The sequence below is a fragment of the Xenopus laevis genome, chromosome 3L, assembly GCF_017654675.1.
Source record: "Xenopus laevis strain J_2021 chromosome 3L, Xenopus_laevis_v10.1, whole genome shotgun sequence".
In the NCBI taxonomy this organism is placed as follows: Eukaryota; Metazoa; Chordata; class Amphibia; order Anura; family Pipidae; genus Xenopus; species Xenopus laevis.
In genome coordinates this window covers 78,888,739-78,907,009 of record NC_054375.1, presented here as the reverse complement: position 1 = coordinate 78,907,009, position 18,271 = coordinate 78,888,739, and the positions used below count along the sequence as shown (strand labels likewise).

At 41.3% G+C, this 18,271-nt stretch overlaps 1 protein-coding gene across 1 annotated transcript in view; it reads right to left on the bottom strand.

Moving 5' to 3' along the window:
- alg12.L (ALG12, alpha-1,6-mannosyltransferase L homeolog) overlaps positions 1-3,661 on the bottom strand; it is a 34,291-nt gene extending 30,630 nt beyond the window's left edge. The window contains exon 1 of the mRNA XM_041586433.1: positions 3,470-3,661. Within this exon, the coding sequence (XP_041442367.1) occupies positions 3,470-3,548 (79 nt within the window). The 5' untranslated portion in view covers positions 3,549-3,661. The remainder of the gene's footprint in view (positions 1-3,469) is intronic.
- Positions 3,662-18,271: the final 14,610 nt, after the last annotated feature.

Genomic DNA, 18,271 nt, shown 5'->3' with positions numbered 1-18,271 from the left:
ATCACTGTTGGGGTGCCCAGATTTATGCACCTGTCTAATTTTGTTATTGCATATTTTCTGTTAATCCAATAAACTTTAGATCATTGCTGAAATACTGTTATTTCTATAAGGCATGTTACATATTAAAAGGAAGTTGCTACTTTGAAAGCTCAACTAATGATAAACAAAACTCCAAAGATTTAAGAGGGGGTTCCCAAACTTTATCATATGACTGTATACACATACACTAATACATAGGTGGGGAATTTGTAAAATTCCAATAAATTCACTTAGGAGCACATTTACTAAGGGTCGAAGTGAATTCAAAGTGAATATTTGAATTGAAAAATGTTGAATTTCAAAGTAATTTTTGGGTACTTCGACCATCGAATAGGCCAAATTCGACTTCGATTCGAAGTGAAAATGCTTTGACTATTCGACCATTTGATAATCGAAGTACTGTCTCTTTAAAAAACTTTGACTTTGACACTTCGCCACCTTAAACCTGCTGAATTGCTATGTTAGCCTATGGGGACCTCCTAGAACCTATAGCCAGTATTTGGCTAAGTTTTTAGCAGTCGAAGTGAAATCGTACGATCGTACGATTAAATCGTTCAAATCGGTCGTTTCGAAGTATGATCTTAAAAATCCTACGAATTCGACTTCGAATGTCGAACTAGCCTATTTCATGGTCGAATTTCGAAGTTTTTTGCACTTCGAAATTCGACCCTTGATAAATCTGCCCCTTATTGTTATAAATGTGCTCCTAATATCTTCTATTACCTACATTTAATGAGGAACACCCGGAATTTGATTCAAAGTTTGGTGAGTGCCGTTATATACAGAGACTACACTCATACATTTATACATATGTATCTCATCTCAGAGGTATAGAGGATGTGAGTTCACTTTAATTATGAAAAGCCATCCTTCCTATCAGAGTTAAGCAGTTAAAAGATTATTTTAGAGACTCTGTAGGGCAAATGCTAAGAAACACTTGCGGGAAAAGACAACTACGACTTCTATCCTGTTTCATATGAGAAATGTTTTCATTCTGGATTTTTGTACAAAGCCATGAATGGTCCTGCAAGATGTTCAGGCAGGCATATTGCATGAAATTGTCATTGCATTTATCCTGCAATGCTTTCTAGGGTATTATAAATGGAACTGACCTAAAGTAATTTGTGTATAAAAAGCCTTTATTAACCTCCCCAAACACAAAAATGACCTTCTGCTTATTGACACAGTGCAGACAAGACAGGATTAACCATTATATAATGAACAAGATCACAGGCAGCATCTCTGCAATGATGCTGCTTTTTAAAAGGGAATTTCGGAAGAGCCATCTCTTATGCAATGACTTTACAGAAGATACATGTGTTTTATAGAGGAAGCGGCAACAAGCCAAGTAGAAGCTGTTTTTTGCTTTGCAAATAGTCTCAGCATTTGTCCCATTGTCTGTTTGAAATGCAATCCATGTGCTGGGAAATGCACAGTTTTATGTATAGGTTGTCCTTAGATTATATTAAGGTTACCAGCCTCCATGCATGTAAAAGCTGAGTTTTGGGGGTGTTCTGTGCAGCTAATCATGTACATGAAACCACTTATAATGCATATGGAGCTATTAATCAATTTATAAACTTTACATTCTATGTTGAACCAGTGACAGGGTGCATTGTAGAAAGTCACATCAAAATTCCTAATACATGTAAGCGACCTGTTATCCAGAATGCTCAGGACCTGGGGTTTCCCGGATAATGGATCTTTCCGTAATTTGGATCTTCATACCTTAAGTCTACTATAAAATAATGTAAACATTAAATAAACCCAATTGGCTGGAATCCAATAAGGATTCATTATATTTTAGTTTGGATCAAGTACAAGGTACTGTTTAATTATTACTGAGAAAAAGGAAATCATTTTTTTAAAATTGGATTATTTGCATAAAATGAAGCCTATGGGAGATGGCCATTCCGTATTTTGGAGCTTTTTGAATAACGGATCCCATACCTGTAGCAGATATATCAATGTAAACAGCTTATCTAGATGAGTGACACATGATAACAGAGCACTTAATAATACTGCAGGAAATGTGAAGAATAAAAACAAAACTTTGTATTGATAGTGCATTGGATTGTACAGAAACTTGGCATAGAAACAGTAGCAGATGTTGAACGTGCAAAGAAAAATGTGCTAAAGAAATTGTGTGCAGCACCGTCTGTTTGCTGCTCCTCGATGACAGAAATAAATGGAGTATGACTTATGGTTATAAAATGATATGCTGCTTAAAGATTACATTTTGTTGTTGTAAGAAACAATAGATAGAGTGAAGTATTGTAATCAATAGGAGATGTTTCTTTGACACCATTAAACTCCAGACTTTCAAAAAAAAGTTGCATCATTGTTAATACTGTACTGCAAAATCATGGCCATTTGTCTGATGCCAGGGGAATCCTTTTGCTTACAAACTATTCTGTTATGTTTCAGGATCTGTGCAATGTGTTCTAGCTTCAGGTGTCAGTTAGCTGCCAGATAAGGAGGGGAATGTGATAAATCCCCTTTACTCTGAAAAGAAAGAAAAAAAATGTATTCCAGGTTTTAAATTATATATTTTAAGAATTTGTCTTTTGCTTTCAGGGATCATTCACCTTTAAGTTATCTTTAGTATGTTATAGAATGGATAATTCTAAGCAACTTTTCAATTGGTCTTCATTTTTCCTTTTTTTATAGTTTTTTTTAATTATTTGCCTCTTTCTTCTGACTCTTTCCAGCTTTCAAAGGGGGGGGGGCGCCGACCCCATTTAAAAACAATTGATCTGTAAAGCTACAAATGAATTGTTATTGCTACTTTTTGTAACTCATCTTTCTATTCAGGCCCTCTCCTATTCATATTTCAGTCTCGTATTCAAATCAATGCGCGGTTGTTAGGGGAATATGGATTCTAGAAACCAGATTGCTGAAATTGCAAACTGGAAAGCTGCTGATAAAAGCTAAATAACTAAACTACAAATAATAAAAAATGAATACCATTGGCAAACTCTCATAATATCACTCTCCACATCTGTGATCCCCGACCTGTGTCTCATGATGAGCAACATGTTGCTCACCAAACCCTTGGATGCTGCTCTCAGTGGCCTCAAAGCAGGTGCTTTTTTTTTTGGATTTCAGGCTTAGAGGCAAGTTTTGGTAGCGTATAACCAGATTTATTGCTAGAAAGAGCATCCTGTAGGCTGCCAGTCTACATAGGGGTGACCAAATATCCAATCACAGCATTATTTGGTATTAAGGGACTTTTTTCATGCTGTTGTTGCCACACCCTATCAGTGCCAATCTCATAATTTACATGCAACATGCAACAGAAACAAAGAGATATACAAATACAAATCATAATGCATTGTTGGTGCGACTTTATGCTGCATGGTCTTTTGACCTTTGCAGTCAGATTACATGTTATTGCTTAATGCCAATGGACCCATCACTTTGTGCTTACCTGGATCTTGCTGCACCTGTAGAGCCTCATGGATAAAACTTATATCCCTCAAAGATTGCAATTTGATTGGTAATTCCATTAAAACTTGTACTTTATAAATGTTCTAACAAAACAGGAATAGATACTCTTTAAATGCTGGCCCCTCAACTCAGGATACAGATGAAAGTATTGCCACCCTACCAGCTGATTTTTATAGTTATTTTCCTAGACAACTCTTCTGGAAATAGCAATATAAACGATCAGAGTCTCAAGGACAGTGACTAGTCTAGGTTTAATTATTACAAAGGGTTGAAGACCGTATTGTTGACATATTGACATGTTATCTACCCACACCTGGCAAGAACACAGACATTTAAATATACTCAATAACACTAGCATTTATGCACTTTATTACACTAGTGCTGTCTTGGCATATTTTCTTGAATTCAAGGCTGTTTCTACATTTACCTCTGATGTGGTGGTATGTATCTGTAACATAAACTTTCCTTTAGAGATTAACAAAGCAGAGTTTGTTGTGGTGAAATTGTGATATCTAGAGGCAGCAACTCAAATGTCAAAGCTTGTGCTCAAGGTTTGTATTTAAAATAGCAAATGGTTCTTAAATCAGAGGATCTGCAATTCTTGGCAAAGACACAGGCGTCTCCATGAATAATGACAGTAGTAAAGGGATGTAAAATCTTCCTAGTGCTGTAAGCATTATGACTATGACTATGGGTTATAGGTTCAAAAGTTTCCAGAAAAAGTTCATAAAACTCTTTACTGCTTTCATAACATCCTCCTCTTTTCTATAGCAAGAGAAATTGATGTGTATGGAAATTTGTTACTAAAAATTCATAGTTACACATATATCACTAATAATTAGTTGTAATGAACAATTTTGACCACATACTTTTATGTACTTTTATGGATGGCAGTGTTAAAATTAATTTTTTTTTACTTGGCAAGTCTCCCAAATACAGAGTGAACAGAGAGAGAGAAGAACAGAAGAAGAGAACCATTATGCATCTGAAGACCAGATTGCAAAAATCTGAAGAATTCCCACTAGAAGTTAATAGTCAACTGTCTGAGAGGTTACAATACACCTGATGTGTAACTCTGGCTCCATGTTGTTTGTTCCTGCATTTGGAGTTAGAATCTTTAAAGGAGAACCAAAACCTTGCTAATAAAAACCCCTACCCCCGTACCCTACATTGACCCCCCTCCCTGCTCCCCTCAGCCTAGGTGGTACCTTTGGTAAATGCCCCTAACTCTTTACTTATACCTTGGTGTAGATTCAGGGCATTGGAGTTCACAGGCGCCATCTTCTTCTCTTCGGTAATCTTCGGGTCTTCTTCCGGCACTTCTGCAATTTCTGTGACTTTTAGTTCATGTGCAGTTGTCGTGAAACAGAAGATTGATCCAACGGCGCATGCGCCGTTACAGCAATCTATTGCCGAAGAGTATCAAAGAGAAGAAGTTGGCACCCATGAACTCCAATTCACTGTATCTGCACTGAGGGGTAAGTAAAGAGTTAGGGGCATTTACCAAAGGTAACACCTAGGCTGGGGGGAAGCAGGGAGGGGGTCTATGTAGGGTAGGGGGTAGGGTTTTTTTATTAGCAAGGGGTTGGTTCTCCTACAGTTTCCTAGCACTGAACAAGTACAGTATAGTTGATTACAGTGTAATAGAATAAAGCCAAAATGACCTAATAATCTCTATTTGTAAAATAACAGCAAGATGTCTAACATGGCTAATAAGTATTCTCATTGTGAATTCTCTTGTATCTTTAATCAAGTTTTTGTTCATTTTGTAGAATTCTCATTTGTGAGTTTTTTCCATGAGTAATTCGTCAGCTTCTAAATGTATTTATTTGATAATTTGTAACTGCAATGCTTAGGGGAGATACACAGAATATGAAAATGATGTGAGGTTTGCAGATTTGCAAGTATGTGCTGGTATGAAGTTTACAGTTTTTATTTTGAAATTATCTGTAACCAATAAATGTTTTTGTGTGTATAATGTAATAATGTATTTGGTTTAGGGCTTTACACATAGTTACATAGTTACGAAGTTTTCCGATTTCACTTCGTGACATTCGGCGCATGCGCAGTAGAGCCGTACCGGTACCTGTTCCTACTGCGCATGCGCCAGAATACGCCGGTCAGAGCAGGAAGAAGACGCGCGTGGGAGAAGATGGCGACTGCGTACTCCGTGGACAGGACCTGCGCAGAGGGGTGAGTAAAAAGTTAGGGGCATTTGCCCAGGGGGACAGGTAGGCCAGGGGGGAGGAGGGAGGGGGGGCAGCACAGGGGAGGGGGGGAGGGGTTTAGCGCCCTGGGGGTTTCCTTCTCCTTTAAGGACTGGAGTCCAAAACTGCACTGCATACTCCAGATGAGGCCTTACCAGAGACCTGTAAAGAGGCATAATTATGTTTTCATCCCTTGAGTTAATGCCCTTTTTTATGCAAGACAGAACTTTATTTGCTTTAGTAGCCACAGAATGACACTGCCCAGAATTAACACACATAATCAATGTCTCGTTCTATCATTAAAATACAGTATCATTATTAACACACTCTCAAGGTGCCAACATATTCTGCAGCGTTGCACAATAGAAGGGTGTATACATCAAGTTTACAGATTACATACAATAAAGTAACCAACACATGAAGTAAAGAGGGCTGTGCTCAGTAGAGCATCTAAAAGACATAGTATCAAAGTAATCGGCTTTTATAAATACAATTCTCCTGACTGGCACATAATTGCTGTAACATCCATAAATTCTGTAGTTATATTGGATACTTGTTGTTAATTCAACAGTGCTAAAGCAATGACGCACAAAAGGCTTTCAGGACTGTTTAGTGTAATCTGAGATTACTACATTTCCTTCGTGCAGTAATTATCATGGTACTTTGTTTATTAGAGACTGCAAACATTTACGTGAATTCTGAACTCTGAAGTACTGTACATGTCATTTGGGAGGTAACAATAATGAATCATTTAGCTTTATTTTTCAAAATCTTTATGGATAGGTTTGCTCTTTTAAGTCAATGTCTTGTTTAGTTTCAAAACAAGCAGGACACTGTGTTCCTTGTCCTATTTCAATAAAACAAACAGTATTTTATCACCTTGTTATCCTCTATTTTTAATATTTCTATTTATGTTTTATCAGGAGGTATGTACACATTAATCTATCTATCGCTCTCTCTCTCTCTCTCTCTCTCTCTCTCTCTCTTTCTATTTACCTTTCCTTTATTTGCTTTATTTATATTTAAGAAGACTAGGCTATGTTATGACAAATTGGGGAGGTTTGGTGACAGAAGGGAACTCCATGAAGTTACTCTATAGCAGTGTTAATCCCATCTGCCTTCTTGGCACATGAATTGGATCTCTCAGTTATGTCTATGGCCTCAATGAATGGATGACTATATTACTCTGTAACCAAGCCTTTGACTCACAGACCAATCAGTTGTTAAACTTTAAGGTCAGTCTATGTACCCTAAAGGGGTAGTTACCTTAAATTTTAGTATATAGTAAGACAATTTGCAATTTACATCATTGTTTCTTTTTTTGTTGTTTTTTTAAATATTTACAACAAATTTCAACTGCTATTTGGTAAATGATTGTAACTACAATGTAGTAGTTTGGAAGTCTGAATTGAAAATCAGTAGAAGAATGTGCAAGGAAGTTAAATAGAGATGTCTTTTAAATATAAATAGTTAGGTAATATTCAGTTAATCCTTAAGGTTGGGCTGTAGGTGAATTACCTACAGGAACCTATACGGTATAACAAGTGCAGGAGCCAGGATAAAATCAAAGACAAGACAGACTTCAGACTTAACCAGTTAGGAGGTTGTGCCCTGTTAGAACTAGGGGAATTTGGAGGCTAGTATTAGTCTTTAAAAGTGAGAGCTAATCAGTCTCAGCAAGGACAGTCTGCTGTCCCAATGAGTAGTCAGTATTTTGGGTTAGAGCCATGGGCGTATGTGCACCAGTTAGGAATTGGAATGTTCAGATGTAGGTTAGTAGGAACCTATAGGAACTGTAGTGGCAAAGAGAAGCTTGGGCACTGTATGCTGGACATGACAGAGAAGGGGGAAATAACTTTATTGGGAAAGGAGGCCCCTCAATGGCTAATGGCACTCTGCCAGTGCATTTCCACATGACAGTGACACTGGAGACTTATGGAGAGGGAATGCTGTGTTTGTTTGTGTCTGTGTGTGGAGAGGATCCTCTGGAGAAGTGTTGTTATTGTGTAACTGATTTATAACATCAGGCTTCCAGTGCTCAAGTCTGTACCTTGCTATCCTGGTTTATTGCTCTGGTTGAGATAAGATTGCTCTTCCTAAAGGGCCTATAAGTCTTATCTTCCTGAAATATCACCCAGTCCTCATGCAGTACCCCTATATCTGCAATTCTTGAATGATTATCTACATTACAAGGAAATTCCTACTACTTGTTTAATCTTGCAGTGTATCACAGACTCTTCAATTACTTGGATTTGTCTTACATAACTAGACCTTTAAACACATTTTGTTGATCTAAGTTTCAAAATAAAATATAATTTTACATCACAATAATCACAATAATATCACCATTTCACTCTTTGCTAGGCTGACATCTGCTGAAATGTATATTTCTATAAGAATAAATGTAACATTCCAGGCCTGGAACACTGTGTTCTCTGATAGAAACGCATTCAGCTTGCATATTTGTCGGGGGTTGAGACTTGCAGTGCACAACATTTTAAATTCATAAATCTTTCTGTATAAAGCTATATATGCCTTGCACTGATATGCTTGGGCTTAACATTTGACAAAACAGAATATATTTGTAAAAATAAGCAATACAGCAGACTGAGACTAAAACATTTCTGTAGCATTAAGCTATTACAGGTTCTTCCTTGCATTCAAACAGGCTGGCAGTGAATTAGATAAGTATATAGAATACAACAGATTTGCTTAGAAGTATAACCCTACCAGGGAATACAGGAAGCAATGTTCAAGCACCCTTCCGAGTTACAGATATATAAGAAAATATCAGTATTTCAGTCATTCAGTCTTAGTTCCAGGAATATCTAGAATAGCAAATCTTACCTGAACTGACCCTCATCCATGGCTTTCAGATGTATTTAGGAAAGCAGATAATCATTCACCCTAAACCTGCTCCTTTACTGCTTCATTTGTGTCTTAGACACATCTCTGGTTATTTAAGAGGGGTACCCCACTTACTTCATTACTATTACACAAACAATTATGCAAACAAACAAGAGTCAATTACATCAGCTTATAAATTATGTAAAAAGCATACCATCACTACTGAGAATGAGTATAGAATAATAAACAATGGTAGGTGATGATTTGCAGTAAAATTCTTAGGTCTCAAAGTAAAGACTCACCAGTTTGAAAAAGGGGTCCAGGTGTACCCCCCTGAACCTGAAGCTGAGGTAGCGGATAACCGAGTAGCAAAAATGAGCAGGCATTACCAAAGACTAATCTTCCAGACAGACTTGTCAGTTAAAAAATATTTCTATGATACAACCTTACGCATTTCATATCATTAGGATACTTAATCATAGGCTATGATTAAGTATTCTTATGATATGAAACACATAAGGCTGTATCCTAGTACACTGCAATAAAAATACTTTTTAACTGACAAGTCTGTCTGGAAGATGTCTGTCTTTGGAAGTGCCTGCTCATTTTTGCTACACAGAATGACAGAACATCACCAAAGCTATTAATATCTTCAAATGGTTCAAAGGACCTCATTGACTCCTACATGACCTCGACAGATTTTAGATGGTGTATTTTTGGATCTAAGCTTTTTACAGGGTCGAGGTAAAATCAATGTCGAAAAATTTGTTTTTTTGAACCCGAAAATGTGACTTTGCACTTGAAAACTCGAATTTTCACGAAAAACACAAATCAAACCTTAATAAATAACCCCTTAAATGTTCCCTTATCAGATGAAACTCTTCTGTTACTGTCTCTTCTGCTTAGTTTTCACCAAATCTATTCTGCAGGCTTGTGTGATGCTTGAATAACTAGAACATCCTTTACTATTACTGTGGACAGTCCTAGGATTTTATTCCTAACTGTTCACGGCTTGACTTGCCAAAGGCGGCTTACCCTTACACTGAGCTAATGAACAAATATGCAATAGAATCACATGGTGTACAAATAAGGCTGATCCAACAGCTTAGTCCAAACCATATTATAATCAGGTTACACAAATCCCTTAAAACATTAGGTATTCTCTGTAAAATTCTAATGTCGCTTAACTGTGTTTCTGAGCTTAATAACCAACAATTTGCTTAAAAACAAAGATGACAGAATAATTCCAGATTTTTTTTATTGACGAGCAGAAATTGAAATGCCCCAATTTGGGTTTGTTTACACTGAAGAAGAGTTAAGAGTGGGGAATATGATAACTATGTATAAATATATAAGGGGACCATATAATAAATTCTATGGACTATGATGCTTTATTTACGAGTAGATCCTTCCAATAGAGTTGAGATTGGAAGAAAGGAGGCTTCATATTGAGGTGCAAACAAGGGTGTTTTATTATAAAGACCCTCAACGACTCCCACACTCCATGCACTAATGCTTATAATGCCTATCTTTTCTCTACCTTGTATCACTGTGTGTCTCCAACTGGCCCGTGGTGAGTGGGCCTGGGTACAATCACACCCTCTGCACCCCTGGTAGTTATACCACTGCAAAGTGTAAATTAACATATTACACATATTTCATGCCATTTATATCAGTTTGCAATAGCAAACTCCCCACTAGGTGTCACTGTTGCCATGTGATCAATTAAAGGGGAACAATCACAAAAATGAAAATGTAATATCAGCTTCAGCATACTCAAATAAGAAACTTTATAAATACAATCAATTAAATATTCTGCATCGTTTCTGAAATAATCACATTTATGTTCACTATTCCTCTCTTAGCATCTGTTTCTCTTCATTCAGCAGTTGGGTGTCAGATATTCATTGACAGTTAGATCCAAGTCTTATAGGGGGGGCTTCCTTTCCTAGCAGATCTATTAGAGCTCACTCAAATAACTGATTCCAGTACAAACAAAATCTAACAAAATAACTGCCTTTTGCACAAATCCTGAATATAGAGAGACATAATGTCTGGTGAGTGAGCTCTAATACATCTTATAGGCAAAAGGAGTCCCCTATAAGATATATTGGATCATTCATCCGACATCCAACTCCTGCATGAAGAGAGAATGAAGAGAAACAGATGCTGAGAGAGGAATAGTGAAGATGAACTTGATTATTTCAGAAACAGCCCGACTTTTTAATTGATTGTATATAGAAAGTTTCGTATTTCAGTATGCTGAACTTATATTACATTTTCAGTTACGCTATAGTTCCCCTTTAAACATGACTGCATTTTGCTTTGGTCAAGCTTTTGGTCAATCAACAAATACCCTCTAAGGGGCACAGGCCCAGATTTGTGGAGAGGCCACCAAGGCCTGGGCCTAGGGTGGCAGGATTTTAGGCTGCCCAACCACACCCACATTAGTTCAGAAACGCTGGAGAGGTGCAGGAGGTACAACCGTTTTTAAAATTTCCTGTACTTCAATCCCCCATTGCTCTGGTCCAGATGATAAAAATTTGATTGAATAAAAGGGAGTGGACGGGGCGACAAATGACAGTGGGCCTAGGGGCAGGGCCGCCATTAGAAATCACGGGGCCCCGTACAACAAAATTTTTGGGGCCCCCTGTGCCCCGCCCACACTGATGACCAAGCTCCGCCCCATATCCCGCCCACATCGCAGTTAAAAGACCACACAAACATCAGCGCTAAAAAAGTAACCCCCCCCCCACAAGTTGTAAAAAGCTATTGATGGTCAGGGCCCCCTTATAAAAAAAACTTGGGGCCCCAACAAAAAAAAATGTAAAAAAAACTAAAAAATAAACAAACATTGGTGGCAGGGGCCCCCTTATAAGTTAAAAACAAATTGGGGCCCCAAAAAAAAATTTGAAAAAAAAAACAAAACATTGGCGGCAGGGGCCCCCTTATAAGTTAAAAACAAATTGGGGCCCCAAAAAAAAATTTGGAAAAAAAAAAATTTTTTTGAAAAAAAAAAAACTGGTGGCAGGGGCCCCCTTACAAGTTAAAAACAAATTGGGGCCCCAAAAAAAAATTTAAAAAAAAAAACTGGTGGCAGGGGCCCCCTTACAAGTTAAAAAATTTGGGGCCACCAAAAAGAAAATTAATTTTTTTTTAAAAAAAAACCCAAAAAAAACCAATGGTGGCAAGGGGCCCCTTACGAGTTAAAAAAAAAATTGGGGCCCCAAAAACAAAAGTTTTAAAAAAAAGATTGGTGGCAGGGGCCTATAGAATATTAAAATAATAATAATTGTTGGCCAGGGGATTAAAAAAAAAAAACACAAACTGGTGTTCAGTAGAATTGAACTCATGGCTTCAGTACTTCAACTTCGCCTCCTTTCGTGACTTCGGGTCTTTTCACCGCTTCAGGACTTCAATTTCGGCTGTTTTCGTGACTTCGGGTCTTTGCGCTGCTTCAGGACTTCGGCTGTTTTCGTGACTTCGGGTCTTTTCGGCGCTTCGGCTTTTTCCGTGACTTCGGGTCTTTTCGGCGCATCGGCTTCGGCTTTTCGGCACTTCCGCATTCGGCACTGAAGAGGAATGACGTACGGCTCGGGCGCTCGTAAGGGGGGCCCGGATCTTCAAAAAATGCAGCGCTGCCGGGCCCCCCTTCATGCCCGGGCCCGGTACGCTTGTCCCCCCTGTCCCCCCCTGATGGCGGCCCTGCCTAGGGGCACATACTATGTAAATCCGGCCACGAAGGGGCACATTTACTAAAGAGCGAATTGTGTTTTACTGACGAATTGTCACTAAAAAAACAATGCACAACGACATTTTTACTGTTTACTATTTACTGAAAGACAAGCAACACAATTCGCTAGTAAATTACCTCATTGCTAAATAACTTTCTCAGGTGAATTTTCGCTCAGGCAAAGGATCGTAAATCCGTTAATTTATCAAAGTGTATAAATTCAGCCCTAATTTATACTCAGCCTCTTTGACCCACATTATCTTGTACCTTATCTGCAGATCCCCTCGTAAATGACTTTGACACCTTACACATAGACTGATATTCCCTTTTGTTGGTTATTATTTTATATGAGCTGAATGTTGTATATACACCAGAGAACACCACAGCTTCATTGTAATCAGCTTGAAAAAGGAACTAAAATGTTCTAAAAGCTTCCTATGATTATATTAGTAAGCCAATAAAGGTATCACCTTTATACCTGTACCTTTATACTAAATACACTTGTACACTAAATGGGAACTTTTCCAATTTTCACCAGTAGAGGTCACTCACACACAAATATTTTTTCATTGTAATACAATGGCTACAGTTTATTGCAGCTGAATCACAAAAATTGCCAAAAAATAGCTGAACAGGTCAGGGAGCTTTTAGTGTTTGCTATGTGTTATCTCTCTGCAGATGCATTTAGGTTTTTGATTTTCATCAAGTCTGAAGTCTGGCTGCTGACACAGTCTGTGTGTGACCTACTAGAACAATGTCACTGTCACCATGACCATTAGTCTGAAAAGTTATTTGCCTTTTCCAAACCAGCTATTAAGATTATGCTGTAGTTAAACTGCTGTATTTACCCCAGTGCTTTTCTTTTCTTACATATTTCATGTTTCTGTAAAAGTAAAGTAAATACATATTTTTTACAAATCCTGATAATTTTTTAAACCAATGTAAACTATTTATTAATATCAAGAGTTAGCCCAGAATTATTCCAAAATCCGGCACGTCAATGGACTTGTATGAGATAAGAGAAGAGCTCAGCTTAATCACTGGTTAGTGATTAACACTTCTTTTACCAGAAAGATTTCCGTGGCAGAAAACAGGTGCAGTCGGGGGAATGCTCATTATGAGAGCAATGAATGGCACCATTCATTGAAGGTAATTATGTCCAAAGACGTTCCTTGCACTTCTATATAGTTGTGCTCAGCACCAGTGCGTCTATCCCACTCCCTGTTCTGAACTATGGGCAATTGTGCGTATTGACACACGGGAACCCTCGAGTTACTGCCACCACGAAGCTGCACCATATTTGCACCATAACAATCCCATGCAGGACCGCCATCAGAAATCGCAGGGCCCCATACGACAAAATTTCCTGGGCTGCGCCCACGCAAGCCCCACCTACCGGTCCACCCTCCCCACCACACAGTAAAAAAACAAAAAAAATATTGGTGGCTAGGGTTCCCACATGTTAATAAAAAATATAAAGATATTGGTGGCCAGGGCCCCCCATTAAAAAATATTGGTGGCTAGGACCCCACATGAGAAAAAAAAATTGGTGGCCAGCCCCCCCCCCACATTATAAGAAAATTGGTGGCCAGGGCCCCTTAAACGTCCGTGCCTTCCCGAAGTCAGCAGCTCTCAGAAAGATGGTGGGCCCGGCTAATCAAGTAAGTGTGGCGTGGCCGGGCCCCCTTACCCTCGGGGCCCCCTACAACTCTCACCCCTGTCCCCCCGTGATGGCAACCCTGATCCCATGCAGATGTAATTTTACTCATAAGCACTGGAAATTCCTATCATCCTATGCGAAAGAGAGACGAAATACCATCTGCACCCAACTCAAACCCGCAATGGTTGGCCAAATTTCAACCCAAACCCGCCCAACCAGTGGTCCAACCCATGGGTCACTGGTTGGCCCACACATCAATACCACACATAATTAATCTGCAACTAGGTGCAAGGATGAATATTTAGCTGTCAATGCAATTTCTGAGCTAATGCTGACCTGCAGAATGTTAAAAATCTTCTCCAAGGAGGAGGGTTTTTAGTGTCAGGATTCTTTACCTCTGACTGTATATTATTTTTGGTAGATAATGTTCTCACTGCCTCTCACTGTATTTCATTTATTTAGGGGCCCATTTACTTAGTTCGAGTGAAGGAATAGATTAAAAAAACCTTTCGAATTTCGAATGTTTTTTTTGGCTACTTCGACCATCGAATTGGAAGGTCCCCATAGGCTTTGCAATCTTTCTTTGGTCAAAGAAAAATCGTTCGATCGATGGATTAAAATTTGCGGTATTTGCGGTAAATCCTTTGACTTCGATATTCGAAGGATTGACATTCGACAGTCGAATATCGAGGGTTAATTAACCCTCGATATTCGACCCTAGGTAAATATGCCCCTTAGAGTGTTAAGTACCCACTGCCTCTTACTGTATATAATTCACCGGTATGTAGGGATATTGTTCTTGAAGGTCACTGTACTTTTATTAACAAGAGTAAGGCCGTTACTGTACAAGTTTATTCAGAGTCTAACGTTAAGGGGATAAGGGGTTGTTTTTTTGACAGCATATTTTAGCTGGCAGAGATATGTCTGAAAGCACTGATTATCTCTTCCTATTGACTTGAACTGAAACTGCCTGACACAGCATGTACAGGTGCTCCTTGGTCTGAAAATTTGCATTAAAGCAGCAGTTTCAGGCAGTTTTCATTAGGCTTATGGCTCACAGGGTGGTTTGTACATCAGCATTCAGTAGAAGGTAAAATGCCTCTGTCATCACTTTGTGTCATGTGACTTTACATTTAATATCAGAAGCAGTGACTGGCAGACAGGAGCATTTTAACCTCACTTAGGGGCAGATTTACTAAAGTGCGAATTGTCGCCAGTGTCAGCTTCATACACATTGTACCACTTCGACAGGCGCAAATGCGCCACAAATACGATAATTCACTGAAATGCAAAGTTTTGTGCCCGGGTGTCAAACGATGCCGACTTTTCACAAGCGCTACTTCCGCAGTGCGAGCATTTCATAGCAAAAATACTCGGACAAATTCCCTAAGGCGCGAAGCGCCGAACGCTAGCGTTAATTCGCTAGCGTTTGGCATTTTCGCTACTGCGCAAATTCACTAACGAACGCTGGCGTAGTTTTGCTAGTGTTACTTCGCAACCTTACGCCAGGCGAATCTTCGCTAGCGACGAAACTACGCAAATTCATTAACTTGCGCAGTGTAGTGAACGCTACCTTTTACGCTAGACTTCCTTCGCCACCTCAGACCTGGCGAAGCGCAATAGAGTAGATAGGGATTGTTTCAAAAAAAGTCAAAATTTTTTCTAAGTCCCAAAAACGCTGGCGTGTTTTCTACATGATGGCTGATAGGCTGAAAAAGATCGAAAATTTTTTGGGGCTCCCCTTCCTCCCCCCTACATTTCCTGACTCATGGCAACTTACCTAGACAGTGGGCACATGTGTAGGGCAAAATAAAATTTTTATTTGCAGATTTGAAGGTTTTCTAGGCATTTGTAGTGCAGATACGTGTTCCTCCATTGAAATTTGAATTTCGCGCCGTATGCAAATTAGCCTTCGCTAGCGCAACTTCGCTTTATATAGCGAAACAACGCTAGCGCAACTCCGCAACCTTACGCTACCCCTGTGCGCAACTTTGGATTTTAGTGAATTTGCGAAGCGCTGGCGAAACTACGCCTGGCGAAGTGCGGCGAAGTTGCGCCTGGCGCAACTTCGCATCTTAGTGAATTTGCCCCTCTAGCGTTCATTTGTACCTAGCAAAATTCATTAGTGCTCTTACGCTTAGGTCAATTTGCATACGGCGCGTAATTTAAAGTTGTATGGAGGTCTTTATTATAAATGTTGGTGCAAATGCGTGAAGTTACCACTTTTTCTAAATGTCCAGGGAACCTTAATAAAGACAAGAGAATTAATATAATGCCCTACACACGAAACCCCTGTAAAATGAATGTTCCATATGTTAAGCAGGACCGGGAAGACCGGAAGAGACTGGAGTGATAGGGCCATGACCGGGTGAGGAGGGGAAACCCGGAAGTCAGCGCAAGGGATTGTGGGGAATGTAGTTTCAGGGAGGCGGCGGGTAATTTGGTGTAGGCAAAAGGCAGGAGCGGGAAAGGAGTCGGCGCCATTTTGAAGAAACTGCCCGACGAACAGGACGAGCGCTAGGAGCGGAGGAGCAGAATGGCAGCGGAGGCGGTGATGGACGGGATCAAAGCAGCGCTCACCGGGCAAGATGCAGAGCGGTTCCGGAAGGAGCTGCAGGCACTGCTGTCGGGTGCCGGAGGCGGCGCAAGGCAAACACCGGCAAGTGTGAAGGCGGTGAGGAGACCGACGAGGAGGACCAGGCCGCCAGAGTGCTTAAGCCCTGGGTCACCCGACGTCAGGAGAAGCCGGCGGAGCCCATCTGCGGGGAGACAGCGCAGCCCAGAGGTGAGGAGACAGCAGGTGCAGGGACCGGCACCGAGCAAGAGCGGGACGCAGAGGAGATCTGAGCCCAGGAATCAGGCGCCCAGGAGGTCCAGGCAAGTAAGGGCACTGAGTAGGAAGGACCAGGGAGTGTGTAGCACAGCCACAACGGGGTCAGAGGAGGCCAGTCAGGGGGCTGCAGCGGTGGAAGGGCCACACGCTGGTCAGGAGGCGGCACAGGAACAGGGGCCTAGGATGGATTCAAGCAGGCCCATGTCAGTGAGCCCAGCCATGGCTCTGGAGGCACGGGAGAGAGAGGGCCCGAGGCAGGGAGTGGGGAGGAGGAGCCCGTCGCGCGGAAGTCCTGGCGAGGGAAACAGGGATAGTCGGAGGGCAAGGAGGGCCTCAGGCGGCAGGCCAGATTGCAGGGCCCCAGAGAGGAGGAGGCAGTCACGGCCCAGTAGCACGGAGCGGTGGAACAGGCTATCTAGGAGCCGCACCAGAGAGGACAGCAGGGACAGAGGCAGGAGAGCATGGGAAAATGAGCGGTATGGGGCAGCTCGGGAGCGGAGAGGGGGCCAGGATCAGCCACGGCCTCGACCAGGGACTGGAGGTGGGAACCGGGGGAGATGTGATGGTTGCTGCCGCTGTACTTCTCCACACAGGCAGAGGAGTCGGGAGCCAGAGAGAAGTCCCAACACGCATGGACGGAGGATTGAGGGCCAAGGAGTGCGGACGGATCGGAGGGACATCGGGACGGAGAGTTCACCGGTGCAGGAGGCGGTGGCCGGCGCAGCTGAGATGACAGTACCTCGAGGTGTCCAGGCAATCGCATCCCCCACGGCCCAAGGAGGGCCAGGAGCAGGTACGGGGGTAAAGGCTGGGGGGACACTCTTGGAAGGTCTAAAAAGTTTCCTAGCGGGTTGGGAGGACAAGAGTGGGGAACATCCAGGGATAGGCAGAGTCTGGGAAGGGAACAGAGGCGAGGCCGGGTCGGCGGCGTTAGTACACGAAGTTGGGACAGTGGGGCAGCCGGTGGCCAGCGGAGCCACGGCCACGGTTGAGGTCCCGGGAACAAGCGCCGGGGAGGCACACGGCGGGTCGGAGACGGCCAGGGAAAAAGAAAAAGAGGCCATCATAGGGGGAGTGGCGGAGTCCGCAAGGCAGAACGCGTACGTGTCGTTCGCAGGCCCCGTGGGGGGTGCATTTAAAGAAAGAAAGTAGAGAAAAAATATGGAAAGGGGAGTTCGTCGAAATATTTTCACTGCTCCCATTAGAGGAAGTGGTAGAGGTGAAAGAGGATGAGAAAAAGGAAGGGAAGAAAGAGGAGGAAGAAAGGGCCAAGAGATACAGGAAAATTCCAAAAACTTTTGGTAATTGGCTCAGAGCCTTTTGCATACTAGCAGGGGTCATCGGAGAAAAACAGCCTGATAAGTGTTCAGCTTTATTTTGCTATTTGGATGGGATATGGGAGGCTTTCCGGGTGTATGGGGGTTTGGCGTGGTGGCGCTACGATGAACAATTTAGGCAGCGGTTAGCGGCAAACCCAGGGATGAGATGGGATCAACTAGACA